A 13,739-nucleotide genomic window follows, 5' to 3' on the forward strand; every position below is an offset into this window, starting at 1 on the left:
CCTAATGCATAAGTAATTTTCTAATCTGTAAAAGCTGACTGATGAACATTTAGCAGGTTTAATGACCAACCGAGCGAAGTTCAAAGCTTCCCACGGAGTCGGCCTTCTTTATGCTGCCATGATTAACTTCCTTCAGACATTTTTCCATAAAACTTTACCATCAGTGTAATGATACAGTACTGCAGCAGCTGAATGGAGTCGTGTGCGTCTGAAAAATATTTTTGATGGAAAACCGCCAAAAAGATTATGCTTCTAACTCCCTGAGTCACACATAATGGGCTGAAAGTCAAAATGAATATTCATTTTTTTTTGGACGAAGTAAGCATTAAATTGTCATTTGGCTTCGCAGTAGCTGCCAGACCTGAAAGACTCTGAAAATGATGCGGCATGAGGGAAGCACTGATATTTGACAATCTCAAGAAAAAAAAAAAAAAAAAAAACAGTTGCTGTAAAAATTGTGATCGCTCCGTAAACGTGGAGTGTCTCATCAAGGGACATGTCTTACAGTCAGCTGTGATTTCGTAGGGGGAGTTGAGGCGCGCGTCTCCGCAAGGCGATGTGCTGATGTACATATGGAACAGGATGTTTTCTCTCAGCCTGTAGCCACCTTCCTTGCGTCGAATAAAGATCGATTGTTCCCAGTCTTCTCTGCGTTTGCTTCAGACGCACGGCAACGAGGAAAGAAAAGGTGGTGGGGTTGAAAAAGAATCAAAGCTGAACAGCGGACGCATTCTTTCAAGTCGTGCTCCGTGCGTTTGTGAGTGCGTGTGAGTGATATTCTGCTAGCCGTTAGCAATGGGCCCCACTTTGCTTAGAATAAAACAGGGAAATAAATGTTGGTGCTTTGCTCGCTAAAGTCCTTTATTTGTCACTGTGTTTTTGTCACATTAGTCTGTTAAAGTGGGCGGTGAATAAATCACAGTAAAAGACAGAGCTGCGGGGGGATGAGGGGATACCGGCGCCATCACCCGGCCAATGTGTGGCACAGCCCGCAGGAGGGGACGTCAACTCAATTCCCAATTCCCAATTCCCAATTCCTACTGATCTGTTGGTCAATAATAACGAGCAACAAGGCAGCAGTCTGTGGTTAATAACCAATTAAATCATCTTACCATTAAAATACACAATATAGGCATTAGTACCAGTGTGCATTCATTACTTTAACTACACATTACCATCTGTCACATGTGCATTCATTAAAGTGTCTCTCTTATAACTCGCTGCTGTGCACAGCTACACGTGGTACCAAAACACAGCCGAACTAGGAAGAAACCTAAAAGGTTGAAGAGGATTTTTAATTTTTTTTTTTTTACGAACTTTTGCCGACGTTACGGCCGTATTCCGAAGGCGACCGGCTTCAGTGTATTTTGGTTTTGTGACGCATCCATGATCCTTTGCTTTGAAGCCAAACAATATGCAGCGCATAATTATCAGGAACAGGACACAGGCTTTCTCAATTGTTCTTATAAAAAAAGAACAATATATTTGATATATCTTTCTGTGTGGCCCTTTTCATTTCCTGTTGGGGTTCTGGCATAGCCTGAGGATTGGGTTCCATCCATTTAATCATGCTTTAGTGAAAGGCGAAGGTCAGGTTTGTGTATGCAAATATGACATTAAAGAAAGCTTTTTTTCAGCCGATCTGCTATAACAGGGAGTCCATTTACCCCGTTTAAAGGGTGCACAAAGCCTGTAATTTGTGACAGGGTGTAATGCCATGTCTAGCACATAAGATTCCTTGTGGCGACATAATGTTTGATTAAAGATCTGTGTAAAGTGAAAAGCCAGATTAAGTGACCCACCACACTTAAGAAAGAGGAAGGGATAAAAAAAAATAATAATAATATTTTTTTCAGGTAAAGCAGCACCTTAAAAAAGCACAAGAAAATAAGAGAAAATATTGCACAAAATGAATTATCTGCAGTTGGAAAGAAACTTCTGAGTTATTATGGTTTAGGGAGTGGGGATCTTTATTGGCATGCCTTCAATTTATAAACCTTTACTGTTACTATGGGACTAAGTATATAAATAATGATAATCCACAATATGCAGAATAAAAGACAAAAGATGCGCAGAAAATTTGAAATTTAGCTTTTAAACCATTATCCTTTTAGGGTATTCAATGAGCACTTAAGACTTTAAAAAAGTAAATAAATCTCATATTAATGTGGTTCAAAAATTTCACTGAAAGAACAATGAGACCTTTAGCAGCTTGAAGTATTTCAATGCCATAAATATCAGATATTGCTTACCTTAAAAACACCTCCAGCTGACAGTAAAGGAAGCGAACTAATGCTCTTCTAGCAATGACTTCTGCGTGGCAGTCATTGACTACGAGCCCCTGGTCACTCATATATTCGCCATTGATGCATTTCGTACCGGTTGATATTGCCACCACTTGGGCCTGTCTCAGATCCAGACCTAACAAATTGGGAAACAATAAACACACAGGCGAGCAACAGCCATAAACAATACGTCATTTTTTAAGACAAAATACAGTAATGGCAAATAATAGCTCTAAAAGAGGAAAATACAGGGAAACAAAATAACATAGCATGTTAACGTTAACCTACATACTTTAAAATTCAATCCTTTGAAGAAAATTTACGGCAAAAAAAAAAAAAAAACAAGCATAATACTTGCCAAAACACTTAACAGGACACCAGATGACTTCAAATTATATACATCAAGCCTTTGGTTCTTATGGACTGTACATTTCAATAGCACAATTTCACTGGATATCACCAGTATGCCATTGAACATATGCCATGTTTTCCTTCATCTGCATGCCTAAAACAATAGTTCTCTCACTCTCACACTCACACTCACATTCGCACCGCTTGTCCCGAGCCTAACCCAGCAACACAGGTCACAAGGCCGGGGGGGGGGAGGGAACACACCAAGGATGGGACGCCAGGCCGTCGCAGGGTACCCCAAACAGGAATCGAATCCCAGATCCGCCAGAAAGCAGGACTCGGCCAAGCCCGCTGCGCCACCGTGCCCCCCAGAATGGTAAAAATCAACACCATTTTATCACATAATTGATTATCTCATTTATGTTGTGTAATATTATGCAGTGATGCTTCGGAGCAGGATTAATGAGCACTTCATGGGTGGATGTTACTTATTCCGACTGGATCACTTGTTGTATGTGTTTTTAAGTGCTGTACATACGCCCCAAGTTATCCTTGTTAGAAGTGCTATAATGTCAAGATTCAGTTGAGTGATTGACACAAAGCGTGTACTTAATAAGATTGCCAAATCTGAAATTAAAGTGGAAAAAATCAATAAGAAACATTAAAAGTGATATGTATTTAGAGCTTTAAGTGATGACACCACTAACAGAAACGATGACAGTGTTTAATAAGTGGATGCGAGGGACCTCCGACGATACATTCATGTTCACTTATATACACGCTGAATGAACATGATGGAGGAAGTCAGCCGCACATTGACTTTTTGAACGCGAATTTCTGTGAACGCAGCAAGAAAAGCACAAGCCAGCAGAAAGAGAACCACCTGCCAACAAATACCCTATTTGTTTGATTGTAACTCAAAAGCACAGTAGAAAAAAAACAACCCTTCAGCAGGTTTTTTTGACAGAATAAAGCATGACTGTGTGACAGGCTGGCTCAGCATGCTTAACAGTACTTTCTGCTCAAACCGTCGAAATCTCTCCCATCTTTTCAGAATTCAGGGTTCAGCGGCGCTGCCAGACCTGGAGGCGGCGTGTAACATATGAACTTTTATCTGCAGTCCTCCAGATGGTATTACACACATGGCTGGATCACCTTTACAACGCAGAGCTGGCAATAAGAATAATGGAAATATCGGCACGGGGTGAAAGGAAAGCCCTGCGGAATCTATCACGCCACCTTTGTGGCAGGTAAGTCCTCCCCCAAAAATTGTGTTAGTGAGCATACAGACTTAAAAAAAAAAAAAAAAAAAAAAACCACTTAAAGCAAAGAACAAGAGAATCATTCAAGTTTACAGAAATCCCCAAACCCACAAAAGAAAAAGGAACAGCAGGTAAGTGTGAGTGATTGGAGCTGTTGTTTTAAAATCCAGCGGCCCACGGTTGGGGTCCCTCCTGCTGTTGTACCCTTGATAAAAGTACTTACCCTGAAGTGCAAGTTAAAAAAAGATCCCATTTTTTAAATGGGCAGATAATTGTAATTGCCTTGCTGTATAAATCCAACAGAGTTGCTCTGAAGTTAGCAGCTAAATAAATTATTTAAAAAAAAAAAAATCACTTGCTGGCACCAGTTGTTGCTCACTAATTGTCAGGAACAATAGACAGAGGCTATAAACAACATGGAAGTGAGCTTAATAAATCTGTCACTCCTATTCTGTTTGGATGCATTTTACTGCCAACTAGAGACTGGACGTGGAAATGCAGGTTGCTTGCATTTCATATTAGAGATATTTTAGTATATTTTAGTCAGAATGGTGAAGAAAAAAATAATTTATAAAAAAAAATAAAAAAGAACAGGAAAATTTATTTTCAAAAGCTGGAATTTTTGTGACACGAGGAGCTCGTGTTTAGAGAAAAAATTGCCCAGCTGTATAAATGAGTAAATCACTGTAAGTAGCAAAACGTTGTTAGTCACTTTGGAAAAAAAAGCATTTGTAAAACAAAAAAAAAAAAAATGTAAATGTAAATTTAGTGGCACAAAGTAGTGGCGCAAGTAGCGGTCCGTGAGCCCGCTCTACAGTGTGTGCTGACAATTCCAGTAATAGCTAACAGCTACTGTTTGATAGCTACTATCTGAGATTTACCAACAAACATACAGTGTGTAATATGCCACCACTGCAAGCACATTGAGGAGAGCAAATACCTAACACACACACTTGTTAACGATTAGTCTAACAACATAATCAAAATACACTGATTCCAGCGGTGAGGGGAGGGATTAAAGCTAGAATGATATTTCCCTTTGATTATTTTAGATTTTTATTCTTTTGTTTTACTTTATTTTTGCTTTCTTGTAGGCATGGAATACCTTCAAAACCATTTTTTTTTTTTTTTTGCCCAGAGGCTATAGTGGAAGTATAGGGTGTGAAGCTGGGCAAACCCTTGCCAGGACATCAGTCCATCACAGGGCAATTACACACACACACACACACACCCACCAAAAGCAACTAAGAGCCACCAGCTGACCTGAAACACATATTTTTGCACAGTGGGAGGAAGCTAGAGCACCACAATGACTGAAATACCTTTTGTCTCTGAAATCTTTTGAAATAAACACTGATTGATATTGTATGTAAATTAACACTTTGCCAGTCCAAAAAAAAAAAAAAAATAGTTTTTGTAAAAATAGGTTTTGAAGTTATCAAGAAGAAAACCTAGAGGTTTATTAGCTAGCTTTAAATCTTTTTTCCACAGCAATACAGCGTGTCTGGTGAAGTTTTCTTTTTAACTGAATTCTATGCCTGCAAATGACATAATTTCTGACAATTTTTTCATTCATAGGATCATTTTTTCAGATAAAAGTTCAGCAATTCAGTCCAAAAAAAAAAAAAAAAATTTAAAAGGCATTTTGTACCTGTCAATTCACTCTTATTTCTGTCTTTTACGTGATTTTGACACACATCACCTTTATCCAGGATAAAAAAATCCCACTCCATCCAGAGGCACATTTGAATCATGTTTTGTGAAGATCTACATGGCCAGGTTGACTCTGACTGTCAGCAGTGCTTGTCCAGAGATTACCAGCATTGCCCACTAATTTTAGCATCTCACACACACTTTCTGAACCACTTGTCCCATACGGGGTCACGGGGAGCCAGAGCCTAACTGGGCAACTCAGGGCATAAGGCCAGAGGGGGAGGGGACACACCCAGGACAGGATGCCAGTCCGTCACAAGGCACCCCAAGCAGGACTTGAACCCCAGACCCACCAGAGAGCAGGAGCTGGGCCAACCCACTGCACCACTGCGCCACCGCACCCCTTTTCTAGCATCTCAACATATGTAAAACAAACAGTCCTAGATACTCCTTAACAATGGTGTTAATCCTGCAGTTACTGAGCCTGGTGAATGCAAGAATGTAATGTGCAAGTGGTAGGTAACAAACTAGGTTTACTTGAGACTTTCATGTCTGCAGCTATATTTCTTTCTCTTAATGTAATGCATAAATTGTACTTTTTCTGAGATGTACGTCGCTTTGGACGAAAGCGTCTGCTAAATGAATAAATGTAAATGTAAATGTAATGTAATTAATTTTTCAATGAATGAAAAATGGACGGGGGCTGTGGTGGTGCAGCGGGTTTGGCCGGGGCCTGTTCTGCGGTGGATCGATCTGGGGCTCGAGTCCTGCTTGGGGTGCCTTGTGGCAGACCGGCGTCCAGTCTGGGGTGCGTCCCCTGCACCCTGTGCTACCGGGTTGGGCTCCGGTTCGTCAGGACAAGCGGCCGTGGCCAACTTGCACGTGTGATAAACGGACTCGTCTGTTTTCTTGATGTTCCTAATAATATTGCAATCATTGTGTCACTAGATGATAGAATGGTAGAAAATACATCTTTGCAATAATGTTAAACACAGGTGTTAGATAATACACTGAATTAAACTTGAATTTTTTGACCCCGTTTTGACCCCAGTTTTTTCAAGTCTATGGACAAATTTTGTTATGATAATGGTCTTATTTATCAAAAAATTGTCACGCCCTCGGCTGGGCACTCATCACCCGCACCTGCCCGCGATCCCAGCAGCAGGCGATGAAAGGAGCACCCTGTTAGAGGACAGATCGCGGAACCTTCTTCTGCTGTCGCTCTCCTGTCGCCCTGCGCTTCTTGCATTACCTTCTTCGCTCAGACCCTTTCCTGTCCCAGACCCCCTCAGCGTTTCCCTTGGCTCCCTGACCTTTGCTCTCGTCTCCCTGGCTCCGAGACCCGGATTACCCCTTCGGACGACGGTCGCGCCTCGACTGACCACTGCCTGTCTCCTGACCCCTGACCCCTCTCTCGTCTAGCCCTAAATAAAACCCGCACCTGCACTTGAGTCCGGTCTCCTGTCCTGTCCTTCGGGAAGCATGACAAAAATGCATGTTTTTACTAAAAAATAATTCGAACCTTTCAGTAAAAACAAATACAAACAACAAATACTTACACATATATTAATAATACTTGGCCAACAAAATTTATGCACTGAAATAAAAAAACCGTTCTTAAATTTGAAATGCACGAAAATGATCAACCTAACATTGATTCTAAGGTGAATCTGCATTTGCAGTTATGCATCATTGCATAATTTATTGAGAATTAGTTTAATTTATTAGTTAAATTAGTTTAACTATTAAATTAAATTTTATTTTTACCTGTCTGTTATATGTAGGAACTGATGAATATGAAACAGTATAAGGGGGAATCTTGGTCTTGCACTGCATAGTCTTGCCGAAAACTGACACTTTCTGAAATGAACCTACAATTTAATTATCAAACCTGTGTACCTACCAGTGTGCTGCTGTGTTTCTCCTTTTGGTGAGCATTTAAGTCAGTTTGTTAAATGGTAAAGTGGAAAATTTATTGGAGGCACAGTCTACAAAATGGACAGTGAGCTGGTCTGGGTCAGTCCTCCACTTGCACCTTCCTTCACAGTTTTAGCTCAGTACGTTATCTGCATTTATTCATTGAGCTGATGCTTTTCTCCAAAGCAACTTATAATGTCAAGGTTACAGTTATTACAAGCTTACAATTGTTTACCCATTTATACACACACTGACTGAAACCACTTGTCCTAAGTGGGGTTGCAGTGACCCAGAGCCTGACCCCCCCCCCCGCCCCGAATACCCAGCTATACAGCTGGATAATTTTACTGCAGTAAGTTAGGGTAAATACCTTGCACAAGGGCACTACAGCCAGAGGTGGGGATTGAACCTACAACCTTCGGATCCAGGATGTAATATATATGTAAGTACTTGTCATCTAATATCATTCATGTTCTCCCTGCTCATAACAGTCAGTGCTTTGCTTTGTTGGATGGTGAACTGATCCAAAATCAGCCGACCGAGAAAGAAAGTCAAGAAGCTCAAGGCACATGGGAAGTAAATTCAAGTCTTAATGGCATGAGAGGTTCTGGGTGAGCGTTCAACACCAGGCTGCAGTGTCTCCCATTGATTTCACCACGGTTAAGTTCTAAATCATGTTCGACGCTGTTTATCGACAGGTAAAGCACTCCTTGCGTGTTACGGACAGAGGGAGAGAGGGGAAAAGCAGAGCATGTAATTCTTCCCTCTTTGAAGTAAGTTCTTTATATTCACAATGTTCCACATCTTAGCATTAAACTTAAAGTAATGGGTGGAATGAATAAGAGCTGGTACACCAGTATAGACTGAAGGGATTTCAGTAAAATGAATTAATAAAATAAAATGAAGCAAAATTAAAAATCAAAGTCAATGTGAGGAAATGTAAGTCTGAATGAACGCTGTGCTGGGTGTATGTGGCACGTGAGTGTTGGAGGATGAAATGAGTAAATGTAAATGTAAATGTAAATGGAGGAGAGGCAGGTACACATTTCTCTTGTTAGAATCTTGCAAAAAAGACAACATGTTGTGTATTAAATCTTCAGAAAAGAAATCTAGGTGTTCCAGGTATCCTACCCCTGGAAGATGCTAGAAGACCAGGGAGGTCTGGGATCCTGCAATAATAAATTTGATACAGCCATCTCTTGCCTACTAGGGTAAATTTGTTCCGTGAAATCGCCCCTTTAGGTGAATGCTTGTTGTGAAGGGGTCGAATTACAATTATTTCTAATGGAAACAAAATGTAATTAGATTCTGGATGAAGTATGCCCCTAACACTATAATATTTGTAAAACAGGATTGAATTCTGTCTCTCACTATCCAGATTTTTAAAACTGGTACCATGAATTGTGCGATCATTTCTGAATCATTATTATCACCTTTAGACTCCAACTCGTAAATGACAAGAGAAACACTTTGTTTACAATAGTGTAAAGGTTTTTGTGAGGTAGCTTTACCATAATCAAAGCCGGGGTGACTGTCAACATGACAGGAAGAAGGAAGTATCTACAGCCGTTAGTTATCCATCCATCCAATTTCAATAACCACTTTGTCCTGACCAGGGCTGTGGTGATCCAGAGTCTATCTCAGAAGCATTGGGCGTAAGCCTGAGAGAGGTAAACCCTGGGAAGGACACCAGTCCATTGCAGGGTAGCTACACATAGTCACTCACCAGTTCACACACTAAGGGTCATTTAGAGACACCAATCTACCTGAACCTCATGTCTTTGGACTGTGGGAGGAAACCAGAGCATCCAGAGGAAACCCAGGGAAAACACGCAAACTCTATACACCTTCTCTTGCACCACCCTGTCAGGCAGCAGTGCTGCTGTACCACCATGTCACCCTCAGTAGTTAGTTATGTCATGGAAAAAAAAAAAAAACATTTATACATGGTTTGCAGAGTGAAACACATATTAGGCAGTGAATAAAATAGCTGTTGTTGATATAAAACTACCCTACTTTCTACCATCAGCAGCTCAGAGCATAGTGGTTATAACTGCTACCTTTAAATGTGAAGGTCAGAGGTTCAAGTCTTACCTACAGTTGAAGTACCCTTGAGAAAAGAACTTAGTTAGCATTGCTCTGGCAAAATCATCCAGTTGTATAAATGGGTAAATAATTACAAGCTGCTTTAGAGAAAAGTAGCAACTAAATCAATAAATACAGACTTTACCTGGGGGAAGAAGATATTACTCCACTGAGTAATAAGCCCATTGTTTGAAATAATAATATTAATTTCCATAAGCTATTGTAGTGGTTTTCCATTGCAGAGTAATCTGTGATACGAGGGACGGCTATACACCTATCTAGCAGAAAAGTATCGGGGATAAATCTGAAAGTAAAAGCTACATAACATAGAGGGTGGCATGGTGGCACAGCGAGTAGCACTGCTGTCTCACAGTGCCTGGGTGGTGTGAGAGGAGGTGGGTTTGATTCCTGCTCTGTCTATGTGGAGTTTGCATGTTCTCCCAGTGTGTAGGTTTCCTCTGGGTGCTCTGGTTTCCTCCCATAGTCCAAAGATGAGTTTTTCTGGAGAAGTGGGGACTGTAAGTCACCCATAGCGTGTGAATGACAGAGAGAGTGTGTTCCTCTGATGTATGGATGAGTGACCCAGTGTAAGTAGTGTATCTAGCAGTGTAAGTCACCGCGGTGAATAAGGTGTGTGGGCTCATAACGCTACATAGAATTAATTGGAAGTTGCTTTGGAGAAAAGTGTCTGCTAAATAAATGTAAATGTAATACATATCTATCGTGAAAGAAATTTGCCGAGACATATGTTGTAGCTGCCATCGCCATTAGAGCTCTGCTAATTCAATCAGACAAACACTAACATTATAAAAGCTCCCAATGATGTTGAGACATCAGGCCAAAGTCCTGAAGATTTATGCAGTTGAAGCTGTACCATTACTAGCCTCCTTAAGCATTTCAGCCACCGCTGGCTGTCGGCTCGGCAAGGGGCAAAACAACTCATTTATTTCCAACATTACTTCAGAGCATCAGCCAGTTCTGAGCGATTATGCGAGTTGAAAGGACCGCGGCAGCGCACTCGCTTTTGTGCTTTTCCCTGCTGTTCCACTTACTGATTGTTTAGATCAATTTTGCATGCAGAAATCTCCCTGTCTTTTATCACTGCTGGAGGCTGTTCTCAAGATCCGACCAGTCTGGCACATATCGGCAGACAGGAACGGTCAACAGGTTTGTCTGGTTTTAAAGGGCGGATAATCGTCCGCCTTGACGTGGAAACAGAGGGGCTAGGAATATAATGAGGGAAGAAACGCATGGAATGGAGTCAGAGCACACTGTAAAACAAGAATGATGAATTTAAATCAGCACGTCAATAAATAAGTCATGTATTTGTGTTATTGTTCGTGCAGAAGGGCACAAGATCAGTTATTGGCTCTCCTTTGAGAATGTGCTTATTTAGTCTCAGCGTAATAAAAAATATGACACAATGAAACGAAAACAGGCTATACCGCAACCTTTGGACCTACAGTTACGTTATATTTATTCGTTTAGCAGACACTTTTCTCCGAAGCGATTTACAATGTCAACCTGCTTACAGTTATCTAACGCTGTACGTCGCTGGGTAATTTTACTAGAGCAGTGTAGGGTAAATACCTCGCTAAACAATATTAAAGCCGGAGGTGGCATTTGAATCTGAGAGCAGACGGCAGCTATAACCACTACAGTGTGCTCTCAGGTTACTATACTTGATGACTTGCTGTAAATACAGTGGTATTTGTATTTTGGCATTTGTAAAACCGTACTCACTGTATGACTGTGTGATCAAAGATATACAGTATTTACAAGCAGCAGCTCTGACCACTATTCTACCAGCTGTCCAGATGACCTTTTGCCCTCGTTTCATGTGTGGACATATTTGCAACTTCTCCATGTGATGTTTCCGTCTCTGCGTCGCTGTGACCCAGCGCTGCTCATTAAAAATTATTTAAATACAAGCAAACACATTGACTGAACCTGCTTGTCCTGAGCGTGGTTACGGTGAGCCGGAGCCTAACCCAGCAACACAGGGTGTGAAGCTGGAGGGGGAAGGGACATAGCCAGGATGGGACGCCAGTCTGTCATAAGGCACCCCTAGCGGGACTCGAACCCCAGACCCACCGGAGAGCAGGCACAGGTCAAACCCACTGTGCCACCACACCCCTCTTAACAACAAATAAATAAACAAGTAAGTAAGTAAGTAAGTAAGTAAGTAAGTAAGTAAGTAAGTAAGTAAGTAAGTAAGTAAGTAAGTAAGTAAGTTTTTTTTAAAACTGAAACCAAGTACCGTAGCGCTCCTAATCAAACCTTGAGCATCGCTGTATGTATTCGCACAGGTGAGTGACTACTTTCTCCCAAACAAGGGGAGGAGCGGTATGTAGAACAGACCACGTTGTCTTTACACGGTGCTGAAACCTGGGCGCACCGAACACTCCGCTCCCGCTCAGTCAGAGGGTCGGATCAGTAACTGCAGACCCCGCGACACTCGCGGGCCTCGGGCCAACGTCGCACCCGGGGAGAGAGCCGGATGGCAGACAGCGCCTCTGTCACCATGCTACATTAAACCAAGCGTGGGTAATTTATGGTGTTTACAGTAGGAAGTGCAGTTTAGCTGGGGAAAGTCCTTCCTCCTGAAGTGAGGTTAATAAGTACCATTAAACAGGCATTTTCCAAATGAGTTTTGTTTTAAAAATGCAGTTCATCAATTACTTTATGAGGCAATAATCTCATAAGGAATCATTATGGAGAGACTTCATTCTCCCTTCAGACAGAGAAATCAAATGACGGAAAATACTAGAAAATCATCTTACCAATACATTCATTGGCTATCATCATAATTAATGTGGGCAGAATGGCGAAACTTTTCAAGCTCAGACTTTTCAGTTTTCTTTTCTTCTTCTAGCAATGAAGTATCTTTTTTAATCTTATGGAAGAGGGAGAAAATATACTTTGGTAATAAGCCATTATTCTTCAAAACTGTAAATTAGCATTAAAATGGTTTTAGCTTAGAATAAAATGAACTGTCAAGGCCAATGTTGGTGAACTCATTTACATTCCATTAAGCTAACAGAACTTCATAAAATGATTCTTTGCGTGCTGCTCTTCCACGACAAAAGGTTTTGGAATTAAATGAGGTCAAAATGTTGTATGTTCAGATGTTGAACTCAAAAAAATACAGAGCATTTGCAATGCGTTTCAACAGGTCTATTTCTAGTTATTTCAACGTACCATTATCACGTTAAGTAACAATGCTGAAATTAGACGGTACCTACTAAGAACATTAAAAGGAACATATCAGGTATCTTAAGATCTGAAATTATTTGCTTACCGTTTCCCTCTATTAACTGTGGTCATTAATCCCAAAATATTTGTCCACCTCTCTCCCCTGTGGCACATGGGTATGGGATGTGGGATGCAAGCCCTTGATATAATCAGGAAGTCAGATTAACATGGAATTCGGCATGGCGTGAATCTTGACATATTAAAACATGCAGAGGACTTGGCCTAACGGTGATGGAGATGGGTGTGAAAGGTCTGGGTTTCAATCCGTTATTATTCAGTACTCCAGCAATCTGTGCCACATCCAGAAATAACAGAGACAGGAAGCAAAATATGGCAAAAGGGAGGTAACAAAAGTGCAGATGAAGAGACAGTTTAATCAGTCCACATTTACCTTATTATATATAATCATATGTTCTTTATTAATTATTACTGTTTGAGAGTTTATAACCTCAGAAATTTCCAGGCCTGCAGTGGTAGTACTGTGCTTTACAGCCACAACATGACTCGTCTGTACTATATTCCTGTGATTTTTTAGCGGTCTTTTCCAACAATGACAGCGGTTATAATTACTGGAAAATAAACCATGGATCTGATTCTACGTGGTTTGGACAGGCTTACATTAGAAGATGTAAGGTCAAACAAAACAGCAATGAGAAAATCTTCCCAAGCAAGATATCAAGAATTGTACAAAAAATTATTAAAGTACACAAGATTTTCAAAAAATCAGACTAATAAAAAGTGATCTCGTGCACAGGACAAACAGAATAATGAATAATTTAATTTACATGTGAGATGAGTTTGCATGCAGTACTGAGGTGGGTTTACCCTGAAAAGTGGAATTCCAACCATATTTGAGATTTTTTTATCGGAGCACTTTCACAGTACCGCAACTGCTTCACAGACAGTGTGGAAATTGTATGTAATAAATTGA

At 40.7% G+C, this 13,739-nt stretch overlaps 1 protein-coding gene across 2 annotated transcripts in view; it reads right to left on the minus strand.

Annotated features, from left to right (window-relative positions):
- Positions 1-13,739, minus strand: part of adarb2 (adenosine deaminase RNA specific B2 (inactive)) — a 125,115-nt gene that overhangs the window by 11,227 nt on the left and 100,149 nt on the right. For both annotated transcript variants that reach the window (XM_029246365.1, XM_029246366.1), the window contains exons 5-6: positions 2,253-2,421; positions 506-657 (exon numbers count right to left, since the gene is read on the minus strand). In XM_029246365.1, coding sequence (XP_029102198.1) covers positions 506-657; positions 2,253-2,421 — 321 coding nt within the window. The remainder of the gene's footprint in view (positions 1-505; positions 658-2,252; positions 2,422-13,739) is intronic.

Source organism: Scleropages formosus, chromosome 19 (assembly GCF_900964775.1).
Source record: "Scleropages formosus chromosome 19, fSclFor1.1, whole genome shotgun sequence".
NCBI classification, from domain to species: Eukaryota; Metazoa; Chordata; class Actinopteri; order Osteoglossiformes; family Osteoglossidae; genus Scleropages; species Scleropages formosus.